The 18,542-nt window shown below is 42.2% G+C and overlaps 1 protein-coding gene across 2 annotated transcripts; it reads right to left on the bottom strand.

Moving 5' to 3' along the window:
- Nucleotides 1–6,500: 6,500 nt before the first annotated feature.
- Nucleotides 6,501–12,967, bottom strand: NPY2R (neuropeptide Y receptor Y2). Of its 2 annotated transcripts, XM_053940751.1 has the most exons (3): nt 12,743–12,967; nt 10,845–10,923; nt 6,501–9,777 (listed from the first exon to the last, which is right to left on the bottom strand). In XM_053940751.1, the coding sequence occupies exon 3, from the start codon at nt 9,739–9,741 to the stop codon at nt 8,584–8,586; it is 1,158 nt and encodes a 385-aa protein (XP_053796726.1). In that variant the 5' UTR covers nt 9,742–9,777; nt 10,845–10,923; nt 12,743–12,967; the 3' UTR covers nt 6,501–8,583. The 2 variants fall into 2 exon arrangements, with proteins under 2 accessions (XP_053796726.1, XP_053796725.1); XM_053940750.1 differs by lacking the exon at nt 10,845–10,923.
- Nucleotides 12,968–18,542: the final 5,575 nt, after the last annotated feature.

The following is an 18,542-nucleotide window of genomic DNA, read 5'->3' as shown; positions in this document are numbered from 1 at the left end:
CAAATACATGGTCTCTAAAACACCCATGAGATACAGAAAGTAGGACCCATTTTTTCCAAGTAACACTGGTAAAAGCCACTCTACATTGACATCCTAAGGTGTAGGCTCAACTTAAGGAAAGAAGTGTGGCAAGATGTGCAAAGTACTTGCTTTCCATTGACTTTGCTAGATGTTAGTCTTAGGGAGACCTCCAGATGGACAGAGCTCTTGAGGGCCTGGTTATTCAGACTTGGTGCATCCTCATGGGTGAACCAGGACTTTAGCAAGGACAGTAGAGTGTCTGCAAGCTTTCCACCCTGAGAGCATTCCAGGCTGTGTCTGAGAGAATGTATGCTTAATTAGAGCTGCAAATTATCCAGGTAAAATGAAGGCCTGCTACTTACCTTCTGTGAGAGTGGTAGGACATGTCCAATGAAATTTCAGTCAGGTGCTGCCAAGCATTCCAGGCAGGTTGTGTGAGCTAAGGGCACGTATATCTAAAGGCATGAAATGGTTTATGACAATATTTTCAAAGTAATAAAATGGAGTTGGAAGCATAAATTCAAAAGCAACTGTCACCAAAATTTGCTTTTCTCTATCTTTCAGCTCTTTTTGTAACAGAAAGTTCAGCAGTAAGCACATCAGCTGGCAGGAGTTCAGCTATAGACACCAACACCAAGAATCACAACAGTACAAAGATTAGAAGTGCAATTCAGTCTGTGCTGGAAAAAGCAGTCTTAATAGTTTACCTCTTTAATCTGTTTTTCATCTCAGCAGCTGTGATACTGGTTAGGCGTAACTTCTGTAGAAAAACATTAATGCAGTTTCTAGTCTGAAATCACGAGCACAGGAACAAAAAAGTCATCAGTGCTCTGACATTCCTCATTTTACCTGTTCTTCTTTGACGAGTCAGCATTTCATTTGTTTCAAACAGAAATGCTTGCTGTGATAGAGTTGTAGTCCTATTTGCACTGTTGGCTCTTTCCCACTGTTTGAATGTCACTTGTTTAGGATTTCTGAAGACATAAGGCCATAAACAGACCATGAAGGACTGTCACTTGTAGATCCCTCGAGGAAAATCTCTTCTGCAGCAAACTGGGTGGGAAGATGGGCAACCAAATGTGAAAGGGGACACTGTATAGTTCTGCCAGCATCACTCACAAAGGCCTGTGTATTTTGTTTACCAGGATCCTCTCCTTTCAGCAGCAGAGTCTGCACTATGAGCACCTGTTTCCAGCAGAAGGGACAAGCAACTTCCTGTGTAACAGGACAAAACAGGTAAGCAAAATGCCTTCTTGAGGCAAAGTTCAGTATTTTTCAAGTCACATGACTGCCTCATCCTGCCATCTTGTCCTGTCAAGCACCCATGCAGGACTTTCTGCTGCTTTGTTAATGCTAAATTACTGGGGTTTGCACAGTCATTTGAAGTAGTTTGGGGTTTTATTCAGAAATCAAGATTTAAGCATTATGCAGCCAAATACTCTAATTTCCTTCATAGTAGTACCAAGCTTTCCATATATATACAATCTCACAGAGAGAGAAAAATTTTCCGGTATCACCCATATTATGTCTCAGAGAAGTAGCAAGCTGAGCAACAAAAATGATGAATTGGATTTTTTTTTATGGACTGGAACAGCTATATTCTACCATAGGAAAGCCAGAGAAGCTAGAAATTAGCTGTATCATACATATGCAACAGATGCATATGACATTACAAAGTGTTCCAGGAGTTTGTCAGGAACAGCTAAATAATAAACACAAAGTAGAAGTTGTTACTTGCTCTTATAGCCCAAGATAGAAGAAGAGATTAGGAGAGATACTACACAGTAGTTTATCAAGAATAAGACAAGACACCATTGGGGTTTCCAGCTAACTTAAGAGTCAGAAAGGCAGCTTCTTCTGAGGTTTAAAATCAGAATTCATAGCACAGGCACAAGTACTAAGAAGGAAAGGATGATGAATGGGATAGATAAATCAGAAAGCATACTTTCAGGGAATATTGCAAGCTTAGGCTTTTGAATAGCAATTATGGAGAGCATGATTTTTCATTTCAATTTATGTCCTGGTAATCAATTATACACTGAGCTGGATATAAACCCTCTTGCTGCCCCATTAGAAGAAACAAGCAAATAAAATAAGGATTCTGAATGCAATGAGTTCTCTTTCTCTCTTTTCTGTACCTTTGATTCCAGTTATCTGAGATAACCATGGAATTTTAACTTCGAAGAAAGCAAACATACTATGCACAGTGAGACTGACTTTATTATCGCTTCACCCTTGCATAATTTTTAGTTCTACTTGTCCTTGCAATCATTCCTCTGGCTTAATATGACTTGTGAGAGATCTCAACACTGAAAACCATAGCGTATCCCTAATGCTAAATGTCACCTACAGAAGCAGGAATTAATGTAAACTGGAAGAGGTTTCTTGATTCCTTCACATCATACTGGCCTGAACAAGTTCTGTGTGGTTCTGGGCAAGCATCTGCCTCATGCTGTGGTGACAGAGGAGAGCTTTGCTGCTGCACACACCCATCCCACCACAGCTGCATCCAGCTCTGCCTTAAAGTATTTATATTTTGCAAAATCACCCATCAACAACTGTTAGTGTCAGTACAAGAACATTAACACTTCTTATCTGTAAAACATTTTTCCCCATGGATCTCCCTGCCAGTTCAGTTCTTGTATAAGTAGTACAGCTGATGGAGGCACAGAGAAGAAATGCACCACCAAAGTGCCAGTATACCAGCACTCACTTCACGTATTAATGTGAAGTGGCCATCAGCTTTTAGTGCTTCAGGCCACCTCAATGCTCCAGAGAGTGGGAGGTATGAGAGCAAGTTTTAATTAGGGCTAAGGATGAGCTCCCTGAGGGGAATTGCCACAGCCACCCTGTCATCATTCGCTGCCCTCAGTCTCCCTGTGACAGTACGCAGCTTCCACGTGCTCAGTCCAAGGGTGCCTGTGAAACACTTTCTGTCAGCTCTATTTGACAGCTTCTCTGGAAGCTGGGCTACACTGAACTGGAGAGGCAGCAGACAGGTGGCACTTGCACACTTACACTCTGTGGAGTCGTCTACTTTAGAATGCAACTGGGATAAAGCACTGCCAAATGCAACGTGCTTTGTCCTCACAGCAGCATAAACCAAGATTCAAAGCACTGAAAAACTGAAAAATATTTCCCCAGCTTAGCTTCTAGAAGCAATCCTCAGAATCTACTAGGAAAGGGTGTCTTGGCCTCAGCTCCAATTCTCAGGTTTGATTTGGTGAGCAACTGTAGCCATGCTCTGCTGAGATGGGTTTGCCCCAAGCCAGAGTGCAATGAGAGCAAGGCTAGCTGTTTCACCAGCTTGACTACCTTAAATAAAGTACTAAGTCACAGTACTGCCAACAAACTTTAAAATCCACTTGGCTACAAATAACTGATTTTGAAGGATGCTAATAAATAGGAGAATTGTCCTACATTTTTCTTTTTCTGTGCAAATTTGAAAGGATAGAAATAGTTTGACCCAATAAATGTAAGCACGGATTCTGCTGTTGAAGATATCACGCATAGCAGAATTAGTAGATTATGAGGGTTGTGAAGCATGCAAATAAAAGTCTGTTTCATATAAACTCTAGTCGTGCAATTCAGCCGCAGGTCCAAGAGGCAAATTACAGCCTTTTTGTCCTATGCAGATCATCAAAACAAAAATTATAATCATGTTTTCAAGCTAAACTGTACCTCCATCAGATACGTAATTCCACCATCTTTAAGTTTTAGAGTTTGAAGCTCTCTTCCTTCCACAGGAGCTCAGTGAAGTCTGAGAGGGAAGAGATTTTAATGCAAGCACCAATTTTTTCATATATCCCATCTGAAATGAGCTTATGAGGCGCTTGTATGCATTATTCATCCCATATCCTGGCTAGAATTAATAACATCCAGTGCTTCTGATACCTTATCAGTACAGAGCTGTTCAGCAGTATTGCATTTAGGTGGAGTAATGTACACATCTGGGTTTACTTGCTTGAGAACATGATGTGAGTTTTAAGGCTCAAACAATCACGAGAATTTCTTCTCAAAGTTCCTCAGTTTCCCTGGGCAACGCTGTCCCTCGTACACATGCCTTCATTTGGCCTGGTTTCATTTCTACACGTTTCTCTCACTGCCCTGACTAAATGAAGAACGAAAGTCTATAAATCAATGACATCTTCAGTAGCCTCATTCTTGCTCTCTCCTTTCTTCTTGAAGCAGCAGCTCATCCTGTGACTTTCTTACTTCTCCACTTTTACCACCTTCAGAGTTCTTCACTAATTTCTTGTACTAATTTCCTTGTAAAATGACAGCCAGTTGAAAATATGAAAATCACTACTGATTGCATAAATAAGCATTTGTACTGCAGTACACAGGTCTTTAGCAAAACCAGTCTTGCATGGATTTACATACATCTCATAGCTTTTTAGGGCAAAGAACTTGTAATTTGGCACAAAGTAGTTCCCCTATTGTGGAGTGGCATTTATAATGACAGTATTAGGTAAATAACTCAGGCATCCAAAGACAAAATTCATCCCTTAAGGTCATGATCTGGATTAAAGTAAGAAAATCCTGGAGAGAGTTTAGAAACTATGAAGCAAGGAAATGGATTATACTAATCAGTGAATTCAGTGATTTTTTTTTTTTGTGGTCTGGCAGATGAAATGCAGGCAGTATTTTCCATTCTGTTATTACTCTTAGTGTTATCTAACTTATTAGTATGTTGACAAGGTATGTATGTCCATTACACATTGTATAGAAGCAGAGTTATACAGACAACTATTTTCTACACACATATTCTACAGAACAACTTTTGCACAGCTCTGATATACAATTTATATATAAATAGATATGCATATTAAACCCATTTGCTGTCAAGGCTTAGTCCTTTTATTTTAACTGCTTATGGTCTCAAATCTATTTTTTTTTCAGATTAACAATATGTACTTTCTGTTCAGTCATAGGCAGCAGCCATGTGTGGAGATCACAATTCTCAGTGAAGGCTATTTACTCACAGGGCCCAGTGAGAGGGTTCAGCACTGTTCTGTACCAAAACCTCATCTTCACTGGCTTCCCATAAAACCCTGGCAAGCTCACTCAGGATTGCGTCTCCCCTTGTAGCCCCTGGCTATACCCTTAACAGGCAATGTGACTTTAACACCTGTCCAGAAGCAGCACAGCGCTGTGTTCTCCAAGGCAAACGCACGACAGCCTCAGGAAAGTGCACGAGAGCAGCTCTTCTGCCTCCAGGCTTGAGCTGCCTGGTGCCCAGCCAGTGCTGGGAGAGCACAGAGATGCAGTTGTACCTAGGGAATAATGGACCGTTCAGGACTGCGCTGCTGCCAAAGACTGGAGACACATTTCTGCCAGTAAAACTTGCAAGGCATCAAAACATGTTCTTCCACGGAAGTCAAGAGCAAACTGAAGACCACTAGGATCCTACATCACATCTAATGGCACCTATGTTGTGGATAGGTCTCATTTCTATAATATCAAAGATCAGCATGGCACTAGTCCCAGTGAGCTCATCCTGCCTGTACTGCAGTATCTTTATAGTAGATGTACTCATAGAGAATGAGGGAGGAGGCCTAACCTAAATTGTCTGTATCTGTTCTGATATCCTTGTCCCTGAACATGAGTGCCATGCAAAGGTCGTAAGTTCCTGCCCAAAAAAACATGATATTCAATGTTTAATTGAACAATAGAACAGCTCTAAAAAGACGTATTTTGCTGCCTGAGGAGAGGCTGCAGTGTGCTGGCTAGATCACACTGATGAGAACTGAGGTACGTTACTTCAAATTCTTGCTCTGAACCAGTGATGACATTGCCTTTTGGATGGGATGCCCTGCTGCCCACTAGTAAATTATGCAATGGGTGAATGCTGCTGTTATTCTTTGGCTTTGTATAAAACTTGTACCTAAGCAACAGGAAAACAATATAATGCCTTAAAAATATAATTAAAGTACTAATAGGTGAATGGGGAGACCTGGATCCTGGTTCCTATTTCAGGCAAAACAGAGGGTCCCCTGCAGACATCTCAGTCCAGTGGTTAGATACTGCTTACAGGTTCACTTTCCCTTACAGGGAAATGCAGATGAACTCTGAGTTTCCAGATCCTTCTGACAGCTGGGATTTGGGGCAATCCCAAGGGATATTGCTACATCATTGCTTTTGATGATAAAATGCTGGGTTTTCCTACAAACATGATGGGTACTAAAGTGTGTAGCTGTGCTTGTGCAGGAGCCAAATCCCAGGAGTGACCAAGCCATGCAAGAGGCACAAGTCAGTGCTGGCTCTTCCACATCCCCTCATCAAGTGCCAGTGGGAAAATCCACACCTGGCAGTGGGACACTGTGCATGGGTTTGTTACCCTAAAGTAGGCATTGACCAAGGCACCACCTCCACACAGCAGAGAGGAAAGCAACGCAGTAAATCAGTGCACCAGTTCTGGCTCAGCATGATGGCTGCAGAGAAAGCTCAGGAAGCCATAAAATAAAGATGCCATGAAATAAACGAAAAGATTATTTGTAATTAATTGCTCTTATACAGGATGATGTAAAGCAGACTTAAAATTACAGAGAATTAGTCTGGCAATTGTAGATTTTGCACACACTGTCATGGTTACTTCAAAACTGTCTATATACCACACTCTAACAGGCTTAAAGGAGTTGAAACAGAACTTTTAAATCATTTGCGTTTTAAATAAAGGAGGCTATTTGTAGTAATAATACTTTTGATGAAGGGTTCAGAGTCAAGTGATACATGTGATTGATGTCCATAATAATTGCACACTTCTATAATCCTTCCTCACCCGTAAGAGTTTTACATTTTGGATATTATTAATATTCAGACAAAAATAACTTGTGGGCAATATCATGTCCTGAACATGGTGGAGAATTAATCTGTTTTTGTAAAACTGTTTAAGAATGATGGATACTTTTTCCTGCTCGAGTAAACACCAGTTAATTCTCTAGACCTCCCTTTTCTGCTCATGAAAATCCAAGTCCAAATGATTTCATGGATATTTAAAGGATGGTGTCAAATACTGAATACACAAAGATTAATTTCTCCACTTGATAAAGACCTGATACTATTCATTATATTGCAAACATTTCAGCACTGGAGTTTTCTTGGGTTTTAATTTGTAAGATAGAACATAATGAACTTAGGAACAACAAAAAATGAAAAGAAAAAATGAGGCTGCTGAAATGTAGCCATCAAACTAGACTTCAAGTGAAAATATCACACTTGTTTTTATTCTAGATAAGGAACAGGGCAGCTGGGAATAAACATGGATTGAAATTTTCTTCATCTCTTTAATGAGTTCAAAGAGGCTTAACAAAGACATAGAAGAGTTGAACATTGCTGTGTACAACACGGTAAACAGATTAAAATTTTATACCTGAGCAAAAAAGGAATTTAACTATTAACTATGGCATGCAGAATAACTGATAAGTTATCACATAAACATAGCATACTATTATTAGGTTACAGTCATTCAGATGTTATTAATTTTTACAAAGGCTAAAGATGGAAAAAGCTCCGAGACGAGATGAGGATGTGACATAAAACCACAATGAGGAAAAGCACTTTACCATCTAGCAACCTTTCCAGAGGATCAGAATTATCTGCTGTTTTATTATCCAGGCAGAAGCAGCAACAATTCAAAGCCTGTGGAGTTAATAACACATTAGACATTTTAGCAGGTCGTGAAAATGAAAATATTAGCAGTTTATGAAGTGCTCACAGAAGACCTGAGCCTGCATTCCCTGCTCTCAAATGCCACTTTGCAGCACTGCATTTGTGAGCTGTTCCCAGAGCAGAATGAAAGGCAGGAATCTGCAAGGAATGACTGATAAAGTCACAGGCTCGTGATTTTCTCACCAGCATAACTGCCAATTCTTAAGGGATGACTTTTTACCCCATTTGATTTGCCAAACCCACATTTCATTTTATGTAGAAACTTGACCTTTCCTCTCACTGAATCCAGTATTTGGGTGGGTTTTGTTTTTCTTTTCTCTTCTGTTTTCACCACCTAATCTATTTCAAAAGCTCTGGTTTGAAATAGTCTAGCACAAGTCAAAAAGTAGTAATGTATTTCTCTTCTTAATTCCCTTGTCTTTGGAAAAGATGCCTGTAGAAGAGAAGGGGCCTGAAAAGTTTCCCCCACCAGACAGGTTTCTTTCTCCTGGCAGACTTCTGCACTCCTTGATTTTCACATCAAATATAAAAACTACTCACTCCCACCACCAATATTCCTGTGCTACAAATCAGCCATTTGCCTTCCTCCAGCAAAACCAGCAAACCCTGCATTTGTCATTTAGACTTGACAAGAAGATATGGGAGGGATGGAAGATTTACCCTGTTAGAGACAGCCATAAACTAAGCCTCTCCCTTTTATTTCCTTGCAGTTGTATATTTACATACTCTTGATATTAATCAACTCCCTTCAAATCATAACACCTGCCTTGACTTTCCTGCTACTGGTCTTTCACCATTTATGAATAAAACTACGCATTGAAAATGCATGTACCAAACTGGGTTCATCCCTTTGTCCACAACATATTCATTTCTTCTTTACAGTCAGACATTTTAGACATTGGTAGGTTGTGAGAAAGAGTCCCCAGGGAACTGAATCCTCTTGGCTTCTAGTTTCTTCTTGGCTTTGAAAGCTGCTGATACTTCGGGGTGTATGGAGTCCAGCCGCTGTTCACACTGGAAGGCCGTGAGGAAGGCCGTCCTGTAGTTGTTGTTCATCCAGCCATAGAGGAGGGGGTTAGCAAATGTTGAGCACATGGCAATGACATGGAACACCGTGTAGATCAGTTTGTACTCTTTCAGGTCTAACACCTGACTGTCAATGTCACTGACCAGCTGGAAGGTGTGAAAGGGCAGCCAGCTGACAGCAAAGACCACAACCACGCACACCAGCATCTTGGTGGTTTTCCGGCGCCGGTGGTGATAGTGGTCATTCCCCGCCCCAGGGCTAACATGGTTCTTGAGCTTGGTCCAAATACGGATGTAGGCATAGGAAATGACTGCCAGAGGCAGAACATACTGGATTAGGAGCATGGAGATGCTGTAGATGGTGCCATAGTTGAGCTGCCCCTCCCCTGGCCACTTCTCAGAGCAGACCACAATCTTGAAGTCAGGAATGATCTCAATCAACGAGTACTCACGGAAGATGGCCAGAGGACTTGCCAACAAGGCACTGACTGCCCAGGCAACTCCTATAATCAGGAAGCTGATCCGCTTAGAGATTCTGCTTTCCAAGTGGTAGACGATGCAGCGGTGACGATCCAGAGCGATCACAGTCAAAGTGACAGTAGACACATGGACAGCAAGGGCCTGGGCATAGGGCACCAGGTGGCACAAGACCGGGCCCAGTTTCCATTCGCCCAAGAGCGTATAAACCAAGGTGAAGGGCAGGCACAGCGTGTTCACCAGCAGGTCAGCCACTGCCAGGTTGGCAATGAAGAAGTTAGTCACTGTGCGCATGCTTTTGAATTTGATGATCACGTGGATCACAAGGGAGTTTCCGATCACTCCCAGCAGGATGATGGAGCAGTAAGCAAAGATGAGAATTATCTGTACTTCAACAAGTGTTGTGCTGTCCTTCAGTTCTGGTTTAGGGTCCAGAGCCAAATCGTTGAGTGGTGTGGTGTATCTTGTCAAGTACAGCTTAGTGAACAGCTCCATTTTCATTTCGTCTGTCTGGTTGTCCTCACCTACTGCTTCCAGGGGCCCCATCCTTGCAGCAGCCTGGTCTAAGCCACAGAGCTGCCCCTGAAAACAAAACAGCACAAGAACAAGTGGAGAAATTGGTCCACATGGGCTAAGACAAGAAGCAAAGAACTAAAGCTACATCTCTTTCCTAACCCACATGCTACATTGCAGGATTAAGAGAAGATCTTTCTTAATCTATTTGAATTCTCTTGCCCTTACATTTTGAAGGCTGATCCAGTAATATTATTTAGGCACGACTCCTGCTAAAAATTGGAACAGATTTCAAAAGCATTCCAAAGACAAGGTTTGCCCAAGTAAATGCTGAAGGATTAAGATCCTGCTGGGCAGCATATCACTTTTTTACAATCCACTGCCTAAAATTAGTGCTTATTTAGCACTGTTAGATATTACTAGCAGTAATATCTATGGGAATTCTACATGGAACAGCACCATCCAGATTATTATTAGCATAGTAACCTTCCAGCTTTTGCTTAATGAAAAGTGTTTCCTTTAAATAGTTACTAAATTCTTACAGGTTTATGCCCTTCCTTAGTATCAGTGAACTAATTGCTGCAGTCTTTCTTTAAGAAACTGTTTTACAACAGTTTGTACCATGAGGCAAATAAAAAATACCACTGAAATAGAACTAAAATAATAGCATTTCTTTGAAATTACTGCATAACTTATTCCTGCTGAAATCAACTCAAGAAACAATTGAAACACAGTTATACATGATATTTCCTTTCTGTGTGATGTTTCAGAAAACAGAGCTCCTTGGAGGCTGCCAATCAGGCATTCATTTCTGACTGCAGTCATAGCGAAGAGCAAATCATTCCTCTGCTGAAGTCAGTAAGAATTTCACCACTGGCATAAAAATCACTTTTTTTTCCCCTTCCTTACACAGGCTGAGCCAAATTCTGTGGTACCCTAAGACTTCGGTAGGCACAACATATGAATGGTTTACAATCAGTTGCTGACTTGGACTTCAGTCCAATGTAAAAAAGTACATGTCCCCATGAAAACTGCCCAGAGCATGGGTGGCATGCTAACCAAGAATTGAGAACCTGGGGACTCCTTTCCTCAGCCTGGGAAAATAATAAGAAATTACCAGTGCCAAGCAAACTTACCAATAAAACACCACTGTTCGCCACCAAGGGGAAAGGCAACCCTGAGTTACTCACTCAACTTCCCCATTCATTACTTTCCCTAAGGAAAGCAAGAGTAGAGATGTCAATTTCTTGCCATCAAGTGTTACACACAGCTTAACCCTTCTCAAATTCAAGAGTGCCTAAAGAAACTGCTATTGATGTGTTTGGATGAACACGGCTTTTAAAAAATTCTTGTTCTTCTGTCATCAGCTCCATTTAATTCCTTCCATCTTCAGAGGAACATTTCAGAGGAACAGAGGTCCATTTTCATCCCTATCTCCGTTCCCAGCAACTATCAGTGAGTGACATCCTTCAGTATGGTTTCCAAACTGAGAAAGGAGCGTTGTCTACCAGCAGGAGATTGAACCCTTTTTGCTTGCTTCTATCCCACACAACATCCCAGAGAATTTCTCAGGGCAAGCTATTTTTGCAAAAGAAGCAGATCAACTGCATGAACTGAAAGGCGTTTCCCCCATCTAAACAGGTCAGAATTATGCCATCCTGTTTAGTCTACATTTACTCAACAATTAATAGTGTAAGCCTGAGATGTGAAATACCACAAGAGAAGTAGCTGAGATGTGCCAGCTGCTCATACTAGTGTACACCGCTGATTTTAGCAGTATAATAGGTGTTCAACTACTAGCCTAAGCCTAAGGGACTCCTTATCAATACACCTTTAGTCCACCAGGTTAAAAATGCAAGAGATCCACCACAATTTGCACAGTCAAGGCTATGGAGAAGTTGAGAACTATGATGAGCACTTTCCTTTGACCCATTCCTACACCTAGGAATTACTCTTCCATATATTATTACAGTAGAGATTTGGTGAGGTCCCAGGACTGTCAGATGCTTCAAAATCTCATATTTTTTTTCAGTGCAGGTAATGTCTACACAGAAGTAGAAGGGTGAGAGGGCTGACAAATATAAATTCTTTCCCTTCTTTGCCCTAAATCCAGGCAGAAGGATGTAGCTCAGCCAAATAACATAGCTTCCCTTTCTTCCCAAAAGTATTATCACCTATTTCTCTAGTCCCTGACTTTCTGTTGATTTCTTCTTGCAACTCCCTCTTTTTAGCAAAGCCTTCTCTTGCTCTGACATTTTTATTTGTTACTGCCCTAGTCAGGCTGACGAAAGATGCTTTGGTCTTGTCAATAAGACAAAGCTGAGGGAGAAAGAAAGGACAACCATAGTTTAAAACAGAAATGAGCTCGTGTGTCAGCAAGTGATGAAATAAACTGGACAAGTTTTACATGGTCGGTGGGACAGTTACGTGGGCAAAATATCAGTTGCTTTCAAAAAATGGGGATAAAACTAAGATGACACTACAGGTAGTGTTTGACAGGACCCTTTCTGCTCTTTTTATGGGATAAACTCTCCAGGTGATAGCATTTACTGGCACACCTTGCATACTGCACCACACCGGGGTTTTTTTTTCCCATTTTCCCCCCCCCAGCAATCAGATCCTCATGGTCAGGCATCAAATTGCGTCTAACTTTCGGCCGAGAAAGGCCCAAAAAGGATTTACATGGGTTCTGAGAGCAAGTAAGCAAAAAGGGCAGAATACGTGATTACATTAGCAAGCAGCATTCCCATCAGGACCGCAGTGCCTGCGCTGGGGAAGGGGCTGGGGTTGCTGGAGGTGCAGCTGGCAGCAAACGCGCCTCTGGGATGCGGCGCCGCTTCCCTCCCGTCCCCCAGTGCCGTTCCCGAGGGAAGATACCCATCCCGGGGGGAGACACCCATCCCGGGGGCAGAGACACCCATCCCGGGGGCAGAGACACCCATCCCGGGGGCAGAGATCCGTGCCCGGGCGCTGCGGGGATCCCGCCGCCGCCCCGTGCCGGGAGCGCCGCTCCGTCCCACCTTCCCGTTCCTACCTTCCTCTCGCCCCGCGCAGGCGAGCGAGGCACGGCCGGCTGCCGCCCCAGGAGCCGGTGTGCCAGGGCAGGGCAGGGCAGGGCGGCTGCCCCGGTTCCGCTGCCCGGCTCGGTTCTGCTGCCCGGCTCGGGTCTCGCCGCTCTCCCTGCGCCGCTCTCCCCTCCTGGGCGGCGGGGCCGCAGCGCCGCTCGCCCCGTACAAAGTTTGGAGGCGGCGGCGGCAGCCCCCGCACGCCGGGAGGGCGGCACAGGCGGGGCGGCCCCGCCGCCGGGGAAGGGCTCGGGCGGGGCGGCTCCGGCTCCGCCCGCCGGGCTCCGGGCTCCGGGCGCGGGGAAGGCTGCGGGCAGCGCGATCGGGATGCGCCGGCCGCTCCGCGCTCGGGATGCGCGGCCGCCCCGCGCTCGGGAACCAACGGCGCCAGCGCTGCCGGCCTCAAGCACGGATTTGGAGAAAGAGGGAGTCGTGCCAGAGCCAAGCCGGTGTGCGTGCCGCACACCCGAGCCTGCTTCCTAGCTTTCCCAGTCCCGAGATGCCTTCTGGGGCGGCATAAAGGGGATGCCTTTGCTCCGAACAACTGCTGAAATCCTTGCTCGCAAGCATCGCAGCTTGCACAGATTTTCTGATCCGCAGATGTGCCTGTTGCCAGAGCAGGTGTAAGGATGAATAACGCATTTACATATTCTGTCAAGAGCAAAATAAAATACTTCATATTTATTTACAAGGCTGGAAAGGTAAAGACAACAGCTGCTGCTTTTATTTGGTTCTGTACCAATAACCTTTCAAAACAGCTCTCCTGCCAGCCAGCTTGACAGAGGACTAGTGCCAGCCAGCATTGCTGAGCCTCTGGTAGGGTCCAGCTTTGTTAAATCAATACATCAATGGGTTCTGCTTAGTATTTTACTGGGTGTCTGAAGCCTCTCTCTAGGTATAACTTCTGAGATCCAAGGGACTGTCTCCTCAGTGCATACCTAGGGAACCTGATTTACCAAAACGCGCTTCAGCCCTGGTTGTAGTTCCCAAGAATAGGAACTAGGAGACTTTGCTTTCTCTATGGCTGATAGCACTGATACTTAAACAATTTTCTTCCCAAATCTAGCAGAAGCTGTTCTCCAGATTAGGAATACTCCTTTACTTCCTGTTACTTAGGTAAATTTGTTTTCATACTTAAGGTAGTTTCAGGGATCAGCAACATTATCTTCGCTTTTCTGTCCTCTTTTTCTTCTGAAGAAGACTCGATACAAAAGCACTTCCCTTGTCAAAGGTAATGCTCAATTAATAATATGCCCTTATCTACAGCAGAGAATGTTAAGGGAGCATCAAGGAGTAACTTCAGTGATTATGAGTTGTTTTTGAAATTCAAAACATGTCCTAAGAACCCTGTTGGATCTTTACTAATTCAGGCTATCTCTTCAGGAAGGGCCTTGCTCTTAGTCCTTCAGTTCTTCTGAGACTGTTAATGGAATGCCCCTAGCTTATTGCAAAATAGATTTCTTTGATGACTAAATAAAGAGCCAGGAGTTTCAATTCTCCTACCCCTGTTTATTCATTTCCCAAGTCAATCCAATTGTGGGATTTATTTTTTGATCTCTCAACAGACATAAATGCATGCCGTGAGTTTTAGTAATTACAGCACTTGTATAATGCATGGCCGTGACAGCCTGCAATCCTTTCCTTTCCCTCTCTGACAAGTAGTCAGCAGTGGCTTTCCCCTGGTCTCAGGGGTGCTGCTGTTTTGCCCTACTCTGCACATTCCTTCTAACTTAACATTTCTAACTTAGACTACTTCTAATGTCTTGGAGGGTATAGTGAAATGCTACAAATCATTATAATCTGCCCAGCTCAGGATTCCATAGCTAAGGGAAGGGTGTTCCTTATTTATACTTCCAGGTTCCTGGAAGCAGTCAAGAAGTGCAATTTCCTAGAGGTTGTTTTGCCAGTAAGGGCTGGCTTCCCATGCTAGAGTAAGAAGGTGTTGTTCCCTGTTACAAGGCAATTCTGCGTTCAGGCACAACTGAAATGTTTCATGGATATGCATTTCTAATAAAAATACAGTATCTTTTATTGCTTATTAAAGAGTGGAATGTAATGGCCTCATAAACACTGCCTTGAACCAAAAGTCATGAAAGCACTAACATCAAGGGCAGAAAGAGTCAAGTAGCAAATGGGCTGTTCAGTATGAAAGGAGCTGCTGGGTGGTCACCTCCAAAGCAACTGTGGATACTTTGCTTTGTGTGCACTCAAATTTCCATCCCCAAAACCATGATAAACCATGAGTCATTGAATCACAGAACAATGTGTTGGATGGAACTTCCAAAAATCTTCACGTCCAGCCTTATCAAATCAAGTCTAGATGCAGCAGGTTGTGCCAGGCTATGCCTCCTCTCCAGGAGAGTTTTGAGTATCTCTGAGTGCAAGATACTGCCCTCACTGGGCAGGCCATCCTTCCAACAACTCTCAAAGTAAGACATCTTTTTTATTTATCAAATCAGACTTTCTCATGTTCCAGCTTGTTCTAAATGTGTCTTCTCCTAGCCCTATGTTCCTCCCAGTAGCTGTGAACAATAGTTAGATTTCCATTTAGTCTTTGCATATTTGAGGCTGAACAAAACTTGGTTCCCTCAACACCACTTTGATTGTTATGTAACTGAGCCTCAATCGTCTTGGTGTCTCTTTGTTGCACTTACTCCAGCCTACCAATGTCTTTCCTGCACTAGGGGCCCCAAACTGAACCCAGCTGTGACCACAGATGTGGACTCACAACTGATAAATAGAGGGGAATAATCACTTCCCAACCAGTTGGCTACGCTCTTGCGATGTCTTGATATAGACTGTAAAGTTAGACTGTGCAAACTGACTTGCATTAAATAAATGAGCCACATGAACTTTAAATCTCAGCTTCCTATTTAAGGCAAGTCTATAAATGAGCTTTTGCTGTGAATATGTATATGTACTAAGATGAAATTAGATAACATAACAGCTTGGGAAAAAAAAGGCTGCTGGATTTATGTTGTTTCTGCTGTAAATCCCACTTAGGGAGGTATGGCAGGGTGTAAGAGATCAGATTTACGTAGTTTGCCTCTGGCAGTCTCTGTTCAACTTCCTTTACAATTAGACAATTGTCTTGTCAAATTCTGTCCAACATGCAGGGTTTTTTCTGATGGAACAATGGGCATTTATGACAGCTCCTCCTAAGTTTACCAGCTCTCAGGAGTAAAATAAAGGTCTGCATGTAGTGCAGACTTGAAGCAGTAGTGATTTTTGTTTGAATCGCAGAACGAGGAAAGAGTTGCCAGTCCTTGTCCATTAAGTTGTCCAACATCAGATTTGCTGAAATGGCAAATAAGGCTTGGTGAATAACAACAAGAAAAGGCAGCAGCTGTCCCATCTCCTGTCCCCAGACATAATTTTCCTTACATTATTTACTGTGAGGGTTGAATTTAAAAAACCCCTGCCCCTTGATCACTGACTTTTAAAAGCAGTGCTGTGCTGCATGCCACTCAATCAACCCAAACTCTGCCAGTCCTTACTCACACAGATTTTCCTGGAGTGAGTCAGATTTCAGGAATTTACGTGTTCTACATAGCATGGAGAATCCCTTAAAAATAAAATGGGAAAAAAACCCTGACAAATGACCTTGAGAAAAAATATCTGTGATGAATCTGTTATATGGTACCCACACAGAGATCATGTGGTGTAAAATTATACAGGAAAAAGACTTTTCTTACTTAAAAGGTCAGAACAAAAGTGTTTCAATAGCTAAGGAGTGAATTTTCTACTTATATAGATCTGTAAACATTTTCCCATACAGTTATAAACTGTTGTTCCTTTTTCTCACAGGTTTATTTTTACTTATTTCTCCTTTTCAAATGCAGTAATATAACTGTATGCACAAAAATGCATCATCAGTCTGCCTTGGGGGTAAATGCAAGTCAGCAGGTAATGAGAGGTGTTGGTAGGTATGTATAAATACAACTTGGAGCTGCTAACAGCAGTACTTCCCAGCTAGTGCTGGTTAAACAAACAGTTGGGTGCATCTCGTTCAAAAATGGTTGCACCAAAGGCTCAGTTCAACTGGCTGTTTGCTCACAGGCTGTGACTGAGTTCAGCACTGTTTCCACACAAGGCAAGACTGCAGAGCTGAGCACTGCATTTCAAACGCAGCCTTCCCAAATCACCTAGTGCATCGCATGCACTTGTTTCACTCAGGCAAAGTCAACACTGTAAGAGAGAGTAACTCATCCAAGAAGTGACAGGTTTAAAGTTGCCCATTTAATGCCAACACATATCTATTTCTATTTACATACCTGTGACACAGTCTGTAAGTAACTAGACATGCTATTTTTCTCTAAGGTCCACGGCTTCATTCAGTGTTCCCAGTTGGCAATCCTTATGCAATGAGCATGTTCTTGATATTTCTTTATATTCTCACTGTATTTTGCCATCTTATTCCTGCTCTTTATTGACATGCTGTCCTTTCTCTGCAGAGAATATAGAAATTGTCATTTCTTCACAGGGTTTTCTATGCTCTTTTCATTACTACATCTCAATCAGAAATACTCAACCTTTTTTATGATTTATTTTCTGTCATTTGAATTCAAAGAGGCTTGCCAAAATTTAATAGGATTTTAAAATGCCAGGAATAAACAATTTCACTGGTTTTTTTTCTTACATTTTAGACATTTTTTCCTTCCTATTTTTCCTTAATTTAGCTTCTTCTAAGTACAAAAATTTCTGAAAATTCAAAAATGTAATGTGGAAAATGACACTTCATTACCGTATTGAAAGCTTGGTGTACAACTAGTTGTTGCCATTTCTAAAGAGTTTTTTAGATGTTCTCAAGGCAAGCATGCTGTTTATTTTAGAGTACTCATCACAGAGAATAGATTCTCACAGCTTACAGCTCGAATATCACACACACTTCAGTCCTCAGTTTTCTGGTAGCTGGGAAAGCAATGAATCTCTAGATGCTTTCCAAAAGTCAACTGGATCTGCTTGTTGTATGCTTGTTTGCATGCCAGTTACTTCCAATTCTAGAGATCCTTGGCTGTTACAAGCAACAATACCACTCACTCTTTGCTTTGTCTAAAAATTAGTCTTGTAACAATTTCTAAAGGTTATGTATGTTCTTAAAACTGAATCAGATGCTTTTCAGGCTCAGTTTTTGACTTGCTGATGATATCTGTGCAGTGTTGAATGTTGTCTTTGGGACAAACAGAACTAAGTCTGAAAGAAGAAAAACTTTCAAATATGTGTTCCCTCGTCTCCAAGTTACAGATCTCAGAATACAGAAAACTGATCACAAAGTTTACACACATTCTGTCCTCCTTGTAGAGAGGGCCTAGAGCACTATACATTACTCAGAAATATATTTTGACTATGCATTACTCAGAAATATATTTTAGTGAGCTTATTTCTCAAAAATATCCCTATATTTTGGAGGTTTTTTTTTTATGTTACCATATGCTACTCTTTTCATGACAAACCCTTTTCATGTTGCTCTTAAGTTCAAGGAAATGGGTCATCTTTTGACCTTGCTCAGCCAGCCTTCATTAAGATGAAGAAGATTGCTGGTGTGGTTGGCATCTAGGTCCTGAAGAGATGCTCCAAAGAATCAATATGGATAGAGTAACCTATCAGAAATTTAATTACTTTGATGAATAATGGCATCCATGAATGAAGACAGCCCTTTTGAGAATGCTGGCTGATATATAATGCCATGTAAAACACATCATATTTGTTGTGAGCATAAATAGAAGATGCAATTAAAAACAGTTTCCAGTGAAAATTTATGATACTGTC

The sequence above is a fragment of the Vidua chalybeata genome, chromosome 4 (genome assembly GCF_026979565.1).
Source record: "Vidua chalybeata isolate OUT-0048 chromosome 4, bVidCha1 merged haplotype, whole genome shotgun sequence".
NCBI lineage: Eukaryota > Metazoa > Chordata > Aves > Passeriformes > Viduidae > Vidua > Vidua chalybeata.
This window is presented reverse-complemented; position numbering and strand designations above follow the sequence as displayed.